Below are 16,412 nucleotides of genomic sequence, written 5' to 3' on the forward strand. Positions count from 1 at the left end.
ATATCTTGGATATTAAACAGCTGATTGCCTACAGGAAAAAGTCTACTTGCTTGATCCAAAGGTCGACCAACTCAGGAAGTGGAAAGGCTTAGTTCTTATCGTCCACAACCAAATTGAAACTAGTTGTAGAGTACAAGATTCTTTAACTCACACTGCAGTTGTTGTGCTCTATTCTCTATTCGTATAATGACCGAATTCTGATGTTAATAAGATAATAACATGACCGTTGTTAGTATTCTGAATGTCAATGAAAGTTGTCATATATTTTATTATTATTATAGTTTCAGATACAAAAGCAAATTTTCATAAAATGATAGTCATCCGAATACCAAAATTATACCCTGATTAAATAGTAAAAAATAAATAAAGTGCACTTCGACAAACTGCTCATGTTTACAATCACTTTGCATTCTCAGAACTCATCAGTTTGGTAATTTTTTCAATACACAAAATGAAATAATTCCTTAAATACCTCAATGGATCCTGTCAGGCAAGAAAGATTAGAAATTTCATAAAAAATATGTGAGAGGCTGAGAAATCTTCAGTCATCTTTGTCCAGGATTAGTGGAGATGTACTTCTATGTAATCGGTCAGATTGGTTAAAGATGTATCCATCCACCGAGTGAAATCGCATCGTCTTTTAAAAAAGAGAATGCTGTCCTTTAAGTACTGCTACTAGAATTTTTATAAAAAATTCAAGCGTACAAAAACTCAGTGAAACATGGAAGAGAATGCAGAAATACATAGAACACAACGGATCTGTTCCATTTACCACTCACCAATTTAGCATAATTCTAGATATATAACCTTCTTACTGGGGAATAATGCATATTACAAGACAATTGTATACAGTATTGTTATTATAAATTCCTATATAGAAAACATTGAATCCTGGATTTTCTCGGAGGGCTTTATTACTTGATTCATAGTTTCCATATCCATTTTACCATATTCCTCAGCAGTTCTTTTGCCGTATTCATTCATGACATGCTTTCTTGCTCGATAAGCTGCCCAATGGGCATAATAAACTGGCGCAGGGATAGATACACTCCGTGTACACGGAGCATACAGATGGCAAAGATGGTAGGTCAATTTCTGTAGTTGATCTGCAGTGAAGTCGCTGTCATTCCGAAGAACTACATAATGCGTGGGTCTGCTGGTGCCAATAATTCCTGCATGGCTCACTAAGTAAAATTCAAAGAAAATTCTTCGTGTTATTTCTTTATCCACCGTGGTTCCTGGTACCACATTTTTATTTTTTTTGTTCGTATCTTCGTATGTGGGTTTAAATCGTACCCGATGTCTCTTTTGAACCACAATAAAAGTGATTGGAGGCTTATATATCTCTCCCTTAACTTCCTCACATGCATTTCGAATTGCTGATACTTCTTTCTCCAAGACTTCATCAAACTGGCCGTCGCTTACACCATCCCGATAGAATATAATCTTTACTGGATATTTACCATTCTTTAAATAATAGGCGTTCAACAGGTCCTTTACCAGATTTTTCATGTCTTTAATGACTTCCTGTGATTTCTTTTCCTCCTTTGAATGGCTCTGAGCAGTTACCCTCGATGGATATTGAAAGTACGCGGTGTCTACACTTCCAACCACTGCAGCAATGGAATGTCGAAATTCCCCGCCTTGAGGAGGATGGCACACGTCTGCGCCCATGATCATCACTGGGTCTTTAAGTATGTCTGGGTTGGCGTCTCCAATTTTGGTGTTAATACATCCAAGTTTTGCATTAATCTGGATGCAAACATTTGCTAATATTTGATCTTTTCGGTCTGCCCTGTACAATATAGTCTCCACAGTGGAACGTCTAATACATTGCGTTACAAGTCCAATGTCTTTACTTTCAGAAATCCGTTTTATCTCATCGTAATAGTCCCCATTGCTTGGTAAAACTATTAGCGCTAATTCTATTTCTTTATTTAGTGCATGAATTATTCTTTGAATATCAATTTGATGATCGAAATGTTGGACAATCTTTATAGGCTTTTTGAAAGTTATTCCAACTTTTAAAGCAGATCGAAAGAGTTCAATGGCGAATTTTTCTAACTCACTCTCAGAGAACTCGCCATCAAATCCTAATACACACCAGTAGTTGACTGTAACACCTTTCAGTACCTTTGTGTCCCTCATTTGCCAAGCTCCTAAATAAGGAACAATATTGTTGTTCCTTCCAGAATAACAAAGATTTGGTGCAGAAATGATCCTTCCTTCTATACGAAGTAGATTCGGATCAATCGTTATGCCAAATTCACGTAAATATGGATCCCTATCAAAATTCCTTTCTTTTACAATATTCATAATTTTTTGAAATCTTTCATCTGGAGATTCACCTGCTTTTGTAACCACTTTCGACTGTTCGTCTTTGTTTAGCGTGTTACAGGGTTGTTCTATGAGGTCACAGACTTCCAGCGGTTGATAATTTGTACTTTTTGGATGCCCTACATGAAGACATGGAAGATTTGGATACCGAAGTTTCATTTTATATTTTTCTAAAAAATATTGCTGTACGGAAAGTGACCTATTTTTCTCTTCAATCTTAAACGTACGTTCCTTAGCGCTTTCTAGAGTTAGACTATTTACTCTGTATCTCCGTTTTGGACCTAAATGTGGTATATTCACTTTAAGGCCTTTTAGCTCTTTGGTTAACTCAAGTATTTCTTTATCGAGCAGTCTTCCTCTCTTCGTCAAATCTATGTTGAGAAACTGAATGATAAAATTGATAATCGACTGTTCCTTGTAAACAGGGATGGCACTTCTGTCCAGAGATAGAAGAGGCTTCCGACCGACGTGAATACTTTGACAGAAGCCAAATTTCAGTACTTTAATCTTATTTAAATGAAAATGTCCAGGATGCTCTTCTGAATAAAACGAACGACCAACTGGAACATAGGCCAGTGCTGGATGATTTTTAAAGATCATTTCGAGCGCCGCTACCGATTCTGCAGGGTATTCAGACAATTTACCTTTAAAGAAATAGTGAAGTGGATCGAAGCTGATGATGCAATCACCAGTTTCTGGTTTGACAACTGGTTGGATAGTGATTACATATTCTTTTCCCTCAAATATATGGTTGACTGTCTGTTTTGATTTCAGTGGGAGGGGTTTTCTGGTGAGAATATTCTTCATTCCATCATAAACCGGAATGCACTCTTTAAAGATATTTTTGTATTTCTTAACAAGGTCATTCACCAGGTGCCTGCTTTCTTGTGTCTCCAAACAACGCAATCTCTTTCCTGGAATTTGTCGTGCTACTTGATCTTTTCGGATTATTTCAATATCATAATGATAAACTGATCCATCTGGAATTGTAATGGCAAATAAATTCACAAGTAACTGGATTTTTTTTCCAAGTTTACCATAATCGGCCTTTGCATATGCGCTTGTAAATTGCTTTGGTGCCAGTCGAAAATCGGTTTTAATTTCTTCACGAGAGTGAACAGATTCCGATGGTTTACTTTCAAAGCCTGATTTCGTGGATTCTTCTTTTGATGCTTTTCGTTGATTGGAACTCTTCACTTGCTTTGGTATCGCTCCAGTTGATCTGCCAGTAATTCTAACACCTTCGGATATGGCTTCTTCGGCCTTTTGGGTTTGAACTTGTTTTTCGACTCCTGGAATTTTTACCTGTTGAGAACTCCATTTTGAATCCGATTTCTCTGTATCTTCCGATGGAAACTCTCTATGAGAAGCTAGTGATGTAAATGTCGTTTTGGATGTCGACTTTCTCTGAGCACCCAATGGAAAAGCAGGTTCCTTGGCTTCCTCGATAGCAATCCCTGAAACTTGAGTTGCGACTTCAGCTATCTCTTCAGTTCGTCTTTTGTCAGGTTTCTGTTTTTCACCAGAAGCAATGCCTGCCCAAGATGATGGTGGTGGTCTGGTTTTTTCTTGTTGTGGTGCCACAGTTTCCAAGGTTGATGGTTGAAGCGGTAAAGTATCTCGGGTTGAATAGGTTTCCGCAGACGATGTAGCTGAAGGATGTTCAGATGCCACTTGAGCCTTTTCTGAAAGAATAAGAACAAGCGAATAAAATTTAATTTTAAAGGATGTAAAAATTGTTGAAAAGTTAGCACTGATTTTAAGGCTCATTTAATTAACACCAGTTTCAATTTTTTGTTTATAATTACTGATAAAATTCTAATGATGAAATTATAATTTGAGCAAAATAGAACTATTTAAAAAAATAGATAATGCATTACGTATGTCGTGCATGCTGTATATATGTATGTACGTGTGTGTATATATATATATACACACACACACACACACACATACATAAGTATAAGGTTAATATTGAACTGCATTAATGCATTGATTTGATGAAAACTTTATTTATTGGAAATGATAACTGTAATTTAATTTAAATGTATTCATGACAGCTCATTTCTCTCGCTTCATGACCGAAACTAAACCGGATGTGTAACGCTTAGTAGAGCATGCGTGGAATGGAATGAACACTATAATACTGCAGTGAAAGGAAATTAACAAAGTCTTTGATATGGAAAGAAAGGAAAACTTTTAAAATTAGCAATTATTTTACAATAATGGCTAAAGGCTGATAAAATTAACAGAATACTGAATCAATCGAAGAAGACAAAGTATATACATATTATATTAATGATTTATTACCATTTCCTATAGCTCTCATGCCCCACATCAAGCTAGTTACTTAACATCTCTGTAATGCTCAATGTTCTCTGCTATGCACAGTCGAACTTAAAAGTATACAAGCTCTGGAAGGTAATAGATAGATCGTAGGATTTTTTTTTCATAAATCTGCGGTTGAGCTTAAAAACCAATCTGATCCAAATCAATTTCTATGTTTTCCTCTCGAAGATATCATCATCATTATCATTATCATCAAATTCCTGCCATGTACCCTCGAGGGGTGTACAGGATATGACAGTACTACATGAAAAAATTACATCATTACTAACTTCCTATCTACAATTTTCCTCCAAATCAGTCTGTTACTTGTCAAGACTCCAACATTATCAGATCTTATATTTCTATCGTCTAAGGCACTTTGTACCTTATCAATCCACCTATATCTTCGTCTTCCTCTGGGACGTTTTCCTGCCAACCTGGCAGAGAACACTTGTTTTGCTAATCTTTCCTCTCCCATTCTATTTAAGTGACCATACCATCTGACATTAGCTCTGCTAACGAATTCCTGGGTGCTGACAATGTCAAGTTCTTTCCTAGTATTCTCATTTTTAATATGATATTGCCATTGATGCCATCTGTTCATGCCTCTAATCTTTCTCAGGACTCTCATATCTGCGGTCTCTAGTCTTTGGTCAAGTGTTTTACTTCTGACCCAGCTCTCAGATCCATAAGTTAAAATTGGTTTGAACACAGTCTTGTATACAGCTAATTTAGTGTTCCGACTAATTTCTTTCTTATTCCATATGAATTTATTCAATTGACTTCCCAAGATACCAGCTTTGCTGATTCTGTTGTCTATTTCTATATTTAGTTTACCATCTTCAGTAAAAATTGTGCCTAAGTAGCTGAAATGTTTTACTTGTTCCACAGGTTGTCCATTCACAACACAGTTGACATTTTCAATGATTCTGCCTATTTTCTTGTCTTTGTCTTTTTATTGCTGACCTTCATACCATATCTATTACAACAGCTATTCAATTTAGTCAGAGAATCTTGCAGACTTGTAGCGGATTTATTTAGAAGTATAACATCATCCGCATAAAGCAAAGAGCTGACATTAACATCTCCAATTTTGATATCAGGTTTAATACCACATTCCTTCATAATGTGATCCATATAGATAATGAATAACAGAGGGGATAATGTACATCCTTGTCTCACACCAGATTTAACATTAAACCATCTTCCTGTACTTCCTTCAATTCTAACTGCTGACTCACAACTCAAATAAAGACTAAGTATTGCTTGATATAATGCCCCATTGACACCATATAACTGCAGCGTATTGAATAGCTTCTCTCTTGGCACCTTGTCATATGCCTTTTCCAAATCGACAAAACTTAAATACAGATCTTTGTTATATTCCCATGCTTTCTCGACTATTTGTCGTAAAGTGAAGATCTGATCCTGACAGCCTCTATTTGGCCTGAATCCAGCTTGTTCTTCACCAAGCTTTTCTTCCACAATTCTTCTCAACCGTTTCTCAAGTATTCTTGCATAGATCTTGCCAGGAACACTCAGTAGGGAAATACCTCTGTAATTCTCACATTCAGTTTTATTTCCATTTTTATATGGGTACTATGAGAGCTCTACTCCAATCATCAGGAATTCGTCCCTCTGTCCAGGCTTTCTGAACTAAGCAATGCAGCCACTGTAAGACTCTTATACCACCATACTTCAGCATTTCTGGTCGAATATCATCTACTCCTGCTGCCTTTCCACATTTCAAGCCTTTGATGGCTTTTTCTACTTCAAGTATGGATATGTATTCCTGACTGCATGCTTGGTCAGTGTTTTTTATCACTGTGCTGTCATCACTGCTTGTTTCATTTAGCAGTTTTTCAAAGTAATTACTCCATACTTCAAGGATATCTTTTTCTCCTGTTTTCATTTCACATTTATCATCTCTAATTCCTTTTACAGCACTCTTTCCTCCATTCTTAAGCTTCTTCAACAACCCCCAGAATATTTTCCCACCTTCTTGATATTTATTTTCTATATTCTTGCCAAAGTCCTCCCATGACTTTTGTTTAGCTAGTTTTACACACTGTTTAGCTTTCTTACATTTGTCTCTGTATTCTGTAAGAGTAAAAGCTGACTTATTTGCCAGGAACTTTTGATATGCTTTCTTCTTTTCCTTCACTGCCTCTTTAACTTCCTGTGTCCACCAGGGAGTTCTGATTTTTTTATCCTTGCACACAACCTCACCACATGCCTCTCTGGCAGAATCAATCAATGTTTCCTTCAGAGTTTGCCACTGAATCTCCAAGGTTTGATTCCTGTTCTCAAACTCTTTCATTTTCTTTTCAATAATATTTCTGTATTTTAGTCTACAGTTCACATCTGAGAGCTGCTCAACTTTTATTCGCTTTAAAACTTTCTTACATGTTATTCTTTTCAATATGAAATTCAATTTTATCCTGCTCAAGACTAAATAGTGATCACTTCCAATTTCAAATCCTCTGTACACTCTGGTGTCCTGCACCAGGGAGAAAACATCACTATCAACAATAACATAGTCAATGAGACTTTTCTTATTCCTAGCCTCTTCTCTCCATGTGAATTTGTGCACATTTTTATGTTGGAACATGGTGTTAGTAATAACCAGTCCATGTCCTGAGCAGAAATCCAACAGATATTTGCCATTATTATTAGCTTTGCTCTTTTCTCCAAATTTTCCCAAAATATTTTTGTATGTCTCACAATCATTTCCTACTCTACTATTTAGATCCCCAACAAGGACCAACTTTTCCTTTTTCATTGTGTCAGTTGCTTTTTCTAAAGCCTCAAAAAATTCCTCCACTTCTACCTTAGTAGAACCTTCTGTGGGACCATAGGCACAAATAAGTCTCATTGTCCAGTTCCCCATTCTCATATTTGCCCACATTACTCTACTTGAGACTGACTGCCATTCAAGAAGATTAGCCTCGTATTTTGTGTTGAATACTATGGCTACCCCTTCTTTTCCTTGATTGTCATTACCTGAATATAACATTTTGTATTTATTGCTCAGAAAGATCTCACCAGTTTTGGTCTTTTTTGTTTCAGTAACCCCTATTATGTCGATCTGGTACTTATCTAATTCCTCAGCTAGCTCCATTTCTTTGCCATTCAGGCTTCTTACGTTGATAGTACCGATCTTTAACTCTGGTGATGTTGAGTTGGGGTTTGTTTTCAGATTTGTTCCAGTAGCTGACTTTTCGCTGTTCGCCCTGGTTCCCTGGCGAAAACAACGGGGGCCTTGTTTAACCGGGCGAAGCCCCAGTCGGCATGAAATTTTGTCATGTTGTACCATCATTTTTTATTTTGGTTTAACCAATAAGAATACAATTTGGTCGGCTAAATCCCAAATTGCCAGCCCATCCTCGTTCGTTCAGTATCAAAGTAGATACCCAACAGGGTGCACCACGAGAAGGTGAGGATTGGACATTAGGTCAGAAGCCCTGGTCGGTTCTCCGCATTCCTTTAAAGGCTATGTGGAGGTCTCCTCTCAGTTATACAGCTTTGACCCTTAAGCACCCCTATGAAAATATATGAAAATACTAAAAGTATTCAACTGTTAATTTTCTTATTTTATGGTACTAACACTTTACTGCTTAATTCTTCAAACATGAATTTTCACTAGAAGAATTTTAACCTTAAACCTACATATAACCAGAGAAATAAGTATTGGAATCACCCAGCTTTTTTTTTAAAGAATTAAGCGTAGTTATGTCTATTTTTATTGCCAGAACAACTTACAGTGGGTACTAAGACCTGCACTTTGTACAGAACGTAAGTATTAAATTCACAAATTCTGTTGTATTAAATTGCGTGTATGTGATTTATAAAGCAAACTTGCAGTTATTTCTAAATTGGGAGTTTTGTGTGATGTAGGTTAATGTCACCAGGGTTAAAGTGACGCAACAAGAAATAACATGTGCTTCAGACTGCCATCGGCATCTCTAGCTGCTTGTGTAGACAAACACTGCTTTATATACATATACAGTGGTTGGAAAGAAGTCAATGGACACCTCCCATGGGCAAAGTGCATAACGAGTCACGTGTTTGTAGGCCAGTATAAATTGAAGGGATATGGTGCTTCCAAGTCAGTGCAGCTGTATCCGGGTGAAATGGCTGCAAAAATGGAACTGATGGAGTTTGAAAGAGGCGTTATGATAGGATGCCATGTTGTAGACCTATCAGTTCGAAAAACTGTTGACAAATTGGGCCATCCCACGTCAGCAATCCGTGATACCATACTGAGATGGAAACGCAGAGAGTCAACTGGAAGTGCTACCCGCAGTGGGTGACCCCTCCCCACTCTCAATGAACTTGACTTCAGGGGAATACGAAGCATAATATGCAAAAACGGACATTCGTCGGCCGACAAGTTGAATGCGTTGTTCTGGGCATCGACGAAAACATGATTCTGCACAAAAACATTCAGAACTGAGGCTCACAACATGAGTTTTCATGGTAGGACTGCAATATACTAGCCCCATGTTACCCGAATGCAGCGTTGCCTTCAAAGTGGTGCAAAGAATGTTTACAGTGGGACATGAAGCTTGGAAAGCTGTTATGGAGCAATGAACCACTCTACACCTTTTACCAAACAGATGACCGGATGTGGGTCACCTGGTGAACGTCTCTTACCAGAGTGCGTAATCCCCACAACTATGAAATTCGGAGGTGGCAGTGTGATCGTATGGTCCTGTCTCCAATTTAGCCTCAGACCTGTTTGTGGTGTCATGACTATTGAACTTTGAAAGAGATCTGAACATTCTGGACAATGCAATGCTTCAGCTTTGTGGCATTGCTATGGAATTGATCATTGTCTATTTCAGCAAGACAATGCACCATCTCCTAAGAAATTGCTGAAATTGCATGGTTTGTGGACATAACATCAGCATAGTAAACTGGCCTCCACAGAGCCCTCAACTGAACATCTGTGGAATGAACTGGAGTGGTGGGTGAGGTCAAGGGATATCCATTCCACAACAGCACAGGACCTCACTACATGCCTACAGGAAGAATTGTCCTACAAGAATTCAGATGTAGAGCTCTTAGAAAGTTTCTTTATGTTGCAGATGGAATTAAAACCCAGGTCTATGCAACAAAAAGGACACTGTCATTACAACTGTACCAGAAAGACTGCCATTTTCTTTATTAGCAAAGAAAAAAAAAAGAATGGGTGGTATACTAGGTTTAGAGACAACAAACAGCACAACAATTATGTGCAGATAATCAATTCAGAAATTAAACATGGCTTCAAGAAAAAAATGACGTCAAGAAAATTGCCATCATTATCTAACTTCGTTATACTCCGTTAAAAATGAACTGCTTTACCTTATTGCGATTTCTAACATTTGCAACTTAAAATTGTACTTTGTTAGTTCTTCCATATGGTTGCAACATCTGCGATCCTGGACTTTTTTGAGGTCTATTGAACAATCCCTCTCAAACAATATCCACTGTGTTCCATAGATAAAGACTCTGAAAAACTGCAACTTTCTATCAGAAACCTTTCTCTGTAAAATGCTGAAACCATGAACAAATGGAAGAAAACTATAGTAATCAACATTAACTATATGATAAGGTTCTTGAATGGGAAAGATTTCAACTATACAGTGGTGCCTTGTTAACAACGGCCTCAGATAACGACGTACTTGGTTAACGACTCTCGATTATGTAAACCTCTATCCGATCTAAAAAAACTGAATTTTCCGATCGCATTCAGCCACGCGCTGGAAGATATTGTCGAATAGAGAACAGCCACGCGGCAAAGCTGTGAAGCTCAGATATGTTTAACCCATCACAGCCAGCTGTTTCCGTTTATTGTTTCCTTTCTTGTGGTGTACTGTGTGCTTTATTTTAAAATTGGTGGTTATAAATGCGTTTTATGATGAAAATGAGTATTTAAGCATTTATGTTTTATGTGGTGGTTCATATAGACAATAAATCGGCGGTGCGTGTCACTGTTCGTTCGCCATCAAAAGGCAAAATAAAATCTCATCTGTATAATAATCGTTGTATCTATAAGCTGCTAAGCAGCGTGTGTTACGCTAAGTGCCGTATCTAATATCGTCACCTTGCAAGCAAAATGCAATAAGTCAAAAATTGCAGGTTTCGAATTTAACTTTTATTTCAAAAAGTTTTTTTTTTTGAACTTTTACTTTTATTTTCAGGTGACGATATGTTCTTTGTATCCCTTCTCTTAGTGTTGTACAATTTGTAACAATACTGTATTTTGCGCACCTTTTTTTATAGAGTGAATTTTTTTACCATGTGACAAAATGGGTCCGAAAAAGAAAGCTAGTGAGAGAGGAAAAAAAAGAAAAATTTTCTCTATTGAACAGAAGAAAGAAATAATAGCAAAACATCATGAAAGTGTGAAAGTTATGCAGCTAGCTCGAATATATGAAACCAGTCATTCCACAATATCTAAGGTTGCTAAGGGAACTTCAAGGTTGAATGTCAGAGGGCTTCTTTTTGAGCAAATGGAAAATCTATTAAAAATGCAATCTGTCAGAAAGCTAAACAGATTTATCAAGATTTGAAAAAGAAGTCTTCAGGATCAAGTTCTGAGGTAGATGATGATGATTTCAAAAGTAGCAGGGTTTGGTTTGACAACTTTAAAAAAAGAACAGGAATTCATAGTGTGGTCAGACATGTTGACAAAGCATCAGCAGATAAATTTGTCAATAACTTTACAAGAATTATAGAAGAGGGAGAATACCTACCTCAACACGTCTTCAATTGTGATGAGACTGGGTTATTTTGGAAGAAAATTCCCAACAGGACATTTATCACAAAAGAATAAAAAACACTTCCTGGGCATAAACCAATGAATGATAGGTTAACATTGCTTTTAGCAGCAAATGCAAGTGGAGACCGCAAGGTAAAACCATTATTAATCTACCACTCAGAGAATCCCCGTGCATTCAAAAAGTTCAATGTCTCTAAATCCAATCTCTGTGTTTTGTGGACGTCTAACAGCAAAGCCTGGGTCACAAGAATAGAATTTAGAGACTGGATTCGCGAAGTGTTTGGACCAAGTGTCAAAGCCTATCTTGAGCAAAACAATCTGCCTCTAAATGTCATTTTAACCTTCGATAACGCACCTGGCCATCCAACGGGCTTACAAGAAGAGCTACCAGAAGAATTAGATTTTATCAAGGTGATTTTTCTTCCTCCCAAGACTACATCTCTGATTCAACCTACGGATCAGCTAATTGCAAATTTCAAAAAACTTTACACAAGGGCACTTTTTACCAGGTGCTTTGAAATGTATGAGGCTACCAACATAAACCTAAGAAAATTTTGGAAGGAAGAATTCAACATTCTCATAGCAATTAGGCTAACTGTAAAGGCTTGCCAAGAAGTAACAATGAAATGTCTCAAAGCAGCATGAAGGAAACTGTGTCCTTCCTTTGGTAATGAAGAAACTTCAGATAAAGGACACAAATTGGTAAAGGATATTGTTTCAACTGCTCATGATCTTAACTTGGAAGTAGAGGAAGAAGATGTTGAAGAATTATTGGAGATGAATGACCGAGAACTGACTACTGATGAGCTAAAAAACTTTTCAAGCTGCAATGTGAAGAAAAGGAAATGGAAATTTCATCTGAAGATGAGGATGGAGAGAAAGAACAAATTACAACTGCTGAAATCGAAAATGTCTTGGCAAAGTGAGAGGAAGTTCAAAATGTTGCAATGAAATGGAATCCAAACAAATCTGAGGTTATCAGAACTGCAGATCTATCTAATGAAAAGTTCATGCAGTTTTTCAGAAACATTTTAAAAAAGAGGCAGAAGCAAACAACCCTAGACATGTTTTTTACAGGTCCATTTGTCAAAAAACTCCGAAGTGAGACCAATTGTCCTTCTGGTGAAGATTGATAATTAAAAACTGTTTTCATTAACCATTCACTTTATTAATGTTAAATGTTTTGTGGCAAATACTGTACATATACTATATAATAAATAAATGATATTTACCATATTTTTATGACATTTTAAATGAGTTTTATCTGCATTTTTAATATGTACTATCGTTGTGGGGAGGAGCTGGAACAAATTAATCGATTTTCAATTAAATCTTTTGGGGAATCAAGCCTTGGATAAGGACGGTAATCCTGGAACGGATTACCGTCGTTAACCAAGGCACCACTGTATTCGTGAATAAAGCTAATTTTACATATTAGTGGATGCAAAACAGCATGTTAAAGATTAAGAAAATTGGTAATTGCACCTTATTTGTGCATTCTGATTTGAAACATACTGGTTGGTTCAAATTCCATCTTCTAGATCAGCACTTCCTAAACTGTGGACCGTGGCCCCCTTGAGTGGGCCATTAGTTTTGTTGAGGGGGACATGAAATAATGAAAACAAATTTAAAATGTTTTAACACTAAGTGTGTCATATCAAATATGTATGTAAGATGCTAAAAATATAATATTTGCATTTGATTTCTGTAATATTCGCTGTCTATGTTTTGCATAGAATATAATACAATAAATATTATAATAATACATGTCTGTATTTCGAATATTTTTTTCGATGGGGCCATGAAATATTTTAATTTTTTCCAGAGGGGCCTTGACATCCATAAGTTTGGGAAGCACTTCTAGATAGGCCTTGCAAGAAAGATTCATAACAGCATTGCAACTTATGATGAGTACCTTGATTTCATACTGGCAAATGGCAAAGTTTTTCCACTCGGGACCTCAAATTTAACATTAACAGATATAATAGACTGTAGAAATAAGATCCATCCTAATACCAAAATTTAATTTTATAGGGAGATCTAGAAATGAATCTCAAATGACGTTTTTTTCTCCCTTTTACGGATGGATTTTCCTCAGCAATCTCTCAGGAAAATGAAGCCAAAAAAGGTGAGGACCTATAATAATGGTAAATAATTTTGGACACAGGAGAAAGAATACTCATTGTTGCAATGTGTTCTTGCATAACACTGTACATATATTTTGTGAAGAGAGCACACAAAAAATCTAATATAGTTATTTAGTAAGATATTCCTAGATACCAATATCCAGGATATAAAAGTCTACACAAGCTTTGAAACAGGACATAGTGGCCATATGGTTATAAGCAAGGAAAAAATCACCATTCTCAGTACTCTCAAGATACTATTTTACATTCTCTCCCTGATTGCAATAGCACTGATGATACTATAAATATACTATATATAACTAGAGATAAAATATATAATTATACATAAAATAAATGTAAATAAATCTACTATATATAAATATTCAAGTAACTATACTATTCCTGACATGTCTGGCGTTCGTTATCATCTTATGTTCAAAGTTAGCAAGATCATGACCTTCACCCATTATCACACACATGAATGCAGATACTATTCCTTTGGAAACAATCTACTGCCTATTTATAGCAGTGTGTTACTAATATTTTGATTACTTGGTTGTGTGTTTTGGTGTAATCAAATTACATGTTTGTATGTGTTTAGATTATTAAGTCCTTCATTTTACACAAATTATAGACTTTAGAACTGTGTTATAAATAATTATTTTAATTTTCCCACTTTTCGACCTTCATATCATGGTCATCATCTGGAGAATACACATATATATACAGAGAGAAGCTAAATTACATTTCACACAGTATGCTGAAGAGACAATGATTTGATCAATGGTTATTCTACTGGCCAGACCTCTAGTGAAAATAAAATAAAATTACAATAAATAAATGAAATAAATTCACTACATCAATGTTATATTCAGGCTAGTAGAATAACTGTTGATCAAATCATTGTCTGTTCAGCATACAGTGTGAAATGATTTAGCTTGTCTCTCTATATGTGTGTATACTCCCGATGATAACATTAATATGAAGGTCAAAACGTCGGGAAATTAAAAGAATTATTTATAACATAGTTGGGTTACTATTTACAATAAACGTATCGATTTTTTTTATGAACAATAAATGGTGTTAAACTGCATTACTCGAGGTTTCCGATTGCGAGCCTTTTTAATATCAAAAATTTATCCAATGGTATTTTATTCACAGACTCTTCGCTTTTGTCTTTTGCTTAAAACTGCAAGATTTTTTTTTTCTACTTCTTTCGATTACTTCAAATATCTTATTAGCAGGGATGCAATGTGCCTTTATTTATTTTTCGGAAACGAAAATCACAAGTGCGGCAAGCTTTTTTCACCCTGGCCGCGTATGGTGACATACATATACCGTAAAAAGCAAACATGCCGCGTGTGCTCGGCCGCATATGCACGCAAGCGACCGATCGTAACCACAGCCACATAGGGAGACCACGGCCGCTATGCTAGCCGTCGACGGCGAGATACGGGCGTCACCATGACGTCAATCTGATGTAACTCCCGCTTCATCCCCCTTCCGGTGAGATCATTTCCGGTTTCGAACGAAGACGAGGTACCCGCTCACGCATTAATGCGTCCGCTGCGGTCTCCCATAGGCTACCATGTTAAAGAACCAGCCGTTTGAAAGGAAAGAGTCCGATTTTCGAAATGGATTAATTTCCAAACCTGAAATAAGCCCCAATTTTAGTAAGTTACGCTATTCTCACTGAAAGGTAACAAATTGCATGACATGCTAATATCGGAATTTAGATTCGATACGATCTTTCTCACGTTTAGTCGTGTCTTGAAGAATCAATCAAGAGAGACGGCGAAATGGGTGTAGCGGAAGAAAGTAGAGTGCCCTCCCGTGAAGAGTCCTTGAAGGTGTCACGTAATAAAATAATATTTTTTGGCCAAGTCGTATTAAATAATGATAAAAAAAAATGGCAAGCCCAATCCGCGAAATGCACGGACAACAGCGGAAACAAATACAGATGCGACGAACGGTTCTCGTCGATGCAATACATGAGTTAAAATTGCAATGGCGAAACTTACCGGATCCTTTCTTATCTGAAGGCTTCTTCTTCTTATGCTTCTTTCCCATTATTATTGCACTTCGGGAACTTATTAATTAATTTTACAGTTATGAAATATTGATGTGTCTAAAAAGAAAGGGGAAAAATACTTATTTCCTTGAACAAGACAAATACTACACACTTTTACTAAAAATCCAGGACAGGTAACGGTGAAACCGAAACTAAAAATGATTGGTTGTAGGAAACCTCCAGATAACTTCCAAGAGCAGAAGGTCACGTGTCTTCTGTGAGCAAAGTGTATGTCGAGTATTTCAACAGTTTCGATTCGTAAACAAATGTCAGCAGACTACTTAAAGGCCGTTTGCGGGAGTGTGAAAGTTCGTGAAAAATAAACGTCAGACATCAAGTGACTTTGAATATTTATTTATTATATTTTCAACTAATTTACATCCAGAAAGTACAGAATTGGTTGGTTAATAAACTTAATTTAATCGTAAGGAAACGATTGATAAACTGCATAATTAAATAAATAGTAAAATTATTATTGTAAACAGTATTATTCTGTTATTAAATAGTACTTTTCATAGTACAATAATAATTAATGTTAATGCGCTTTACTATAAAATTACGTATAGTTAGCAATACAAATATCATTGCACATGTTGTAATGTTTTCTTGAAATTCAAGGCCATTATTACTATTCTATGTTTTTCATGTACGTCTATAAATATTCTAGAAGATGAATAAAAGTATTTTTTAATAATAATAATAAGGATTCTGTCTATTTATTAGTAAATTAACGAGATTGGAACAATTTATTTGTTCTTCTGAAGATAATTAAATATACCAA

At 36.2% G+C, this 16,412-nt stretch overlaps 1 protein-coding gene across 1 annotated transcript; it reads right to left on the reverse strand.

Annotated features, from left to right (window-relative positions):
• Positions 1–244: 244 nt before the first annotated feature.
• LOC150099220 (protein argonaute-2-like) lies at positions 245–16,034 on the reverse strand. The gene is made up of 2 exons (XM_090403421.1): positions 15,582–16,034; positions 245–4,022 (listed from the first exon to the last, which is right to left on the reverse strand). Exons 1-2 carry the CDS (start codon positions 15,628–15,630, stop codon positions 871–873), a joined length of 3,201 nt encoding a protein of 1,066 aa, XP_090259547.1. The 5' UTR covers positions 15,631–16,034; the 3' UTR covers positions 245–870.
• Positions 16,035–16,412: the final 378 nt, after the last annotated feature.

Source organism: Typopeltis vanoorti, chromosome 14 (assembly GCF_054136105.1).
Source record: "Typopeltis vanoorti isolate ZY-2024b chromosome 14, IOZ_Tvanoo_1.0, whole genome shotgun sequence".
Lineage (NCBI taxonomy): Eukaryota > Metazoa > Arthropoda > Arachnida > Uropygi > Thelyphonidae > Typopeltis > Typopeltis vanoorti.

Excerpts from the sequence above, each read along its gene's own strand:
- LOC150099220 (XM_090403421.1), bottom strand. The coding sequence starts at position 15,630 with ATGGGAAAGAAGCATAAGAAGAAGAAGCCTTCAGATAAGAAAGGATCC. Across the intron at positions 4,023-15,581 it reads TTCAGATAAGAAAGGATCCG|AAAAGGCTCAAGTGGCATCT; the intron begins GTAAGTTTCGCC and ends TTATTCTTTCAG.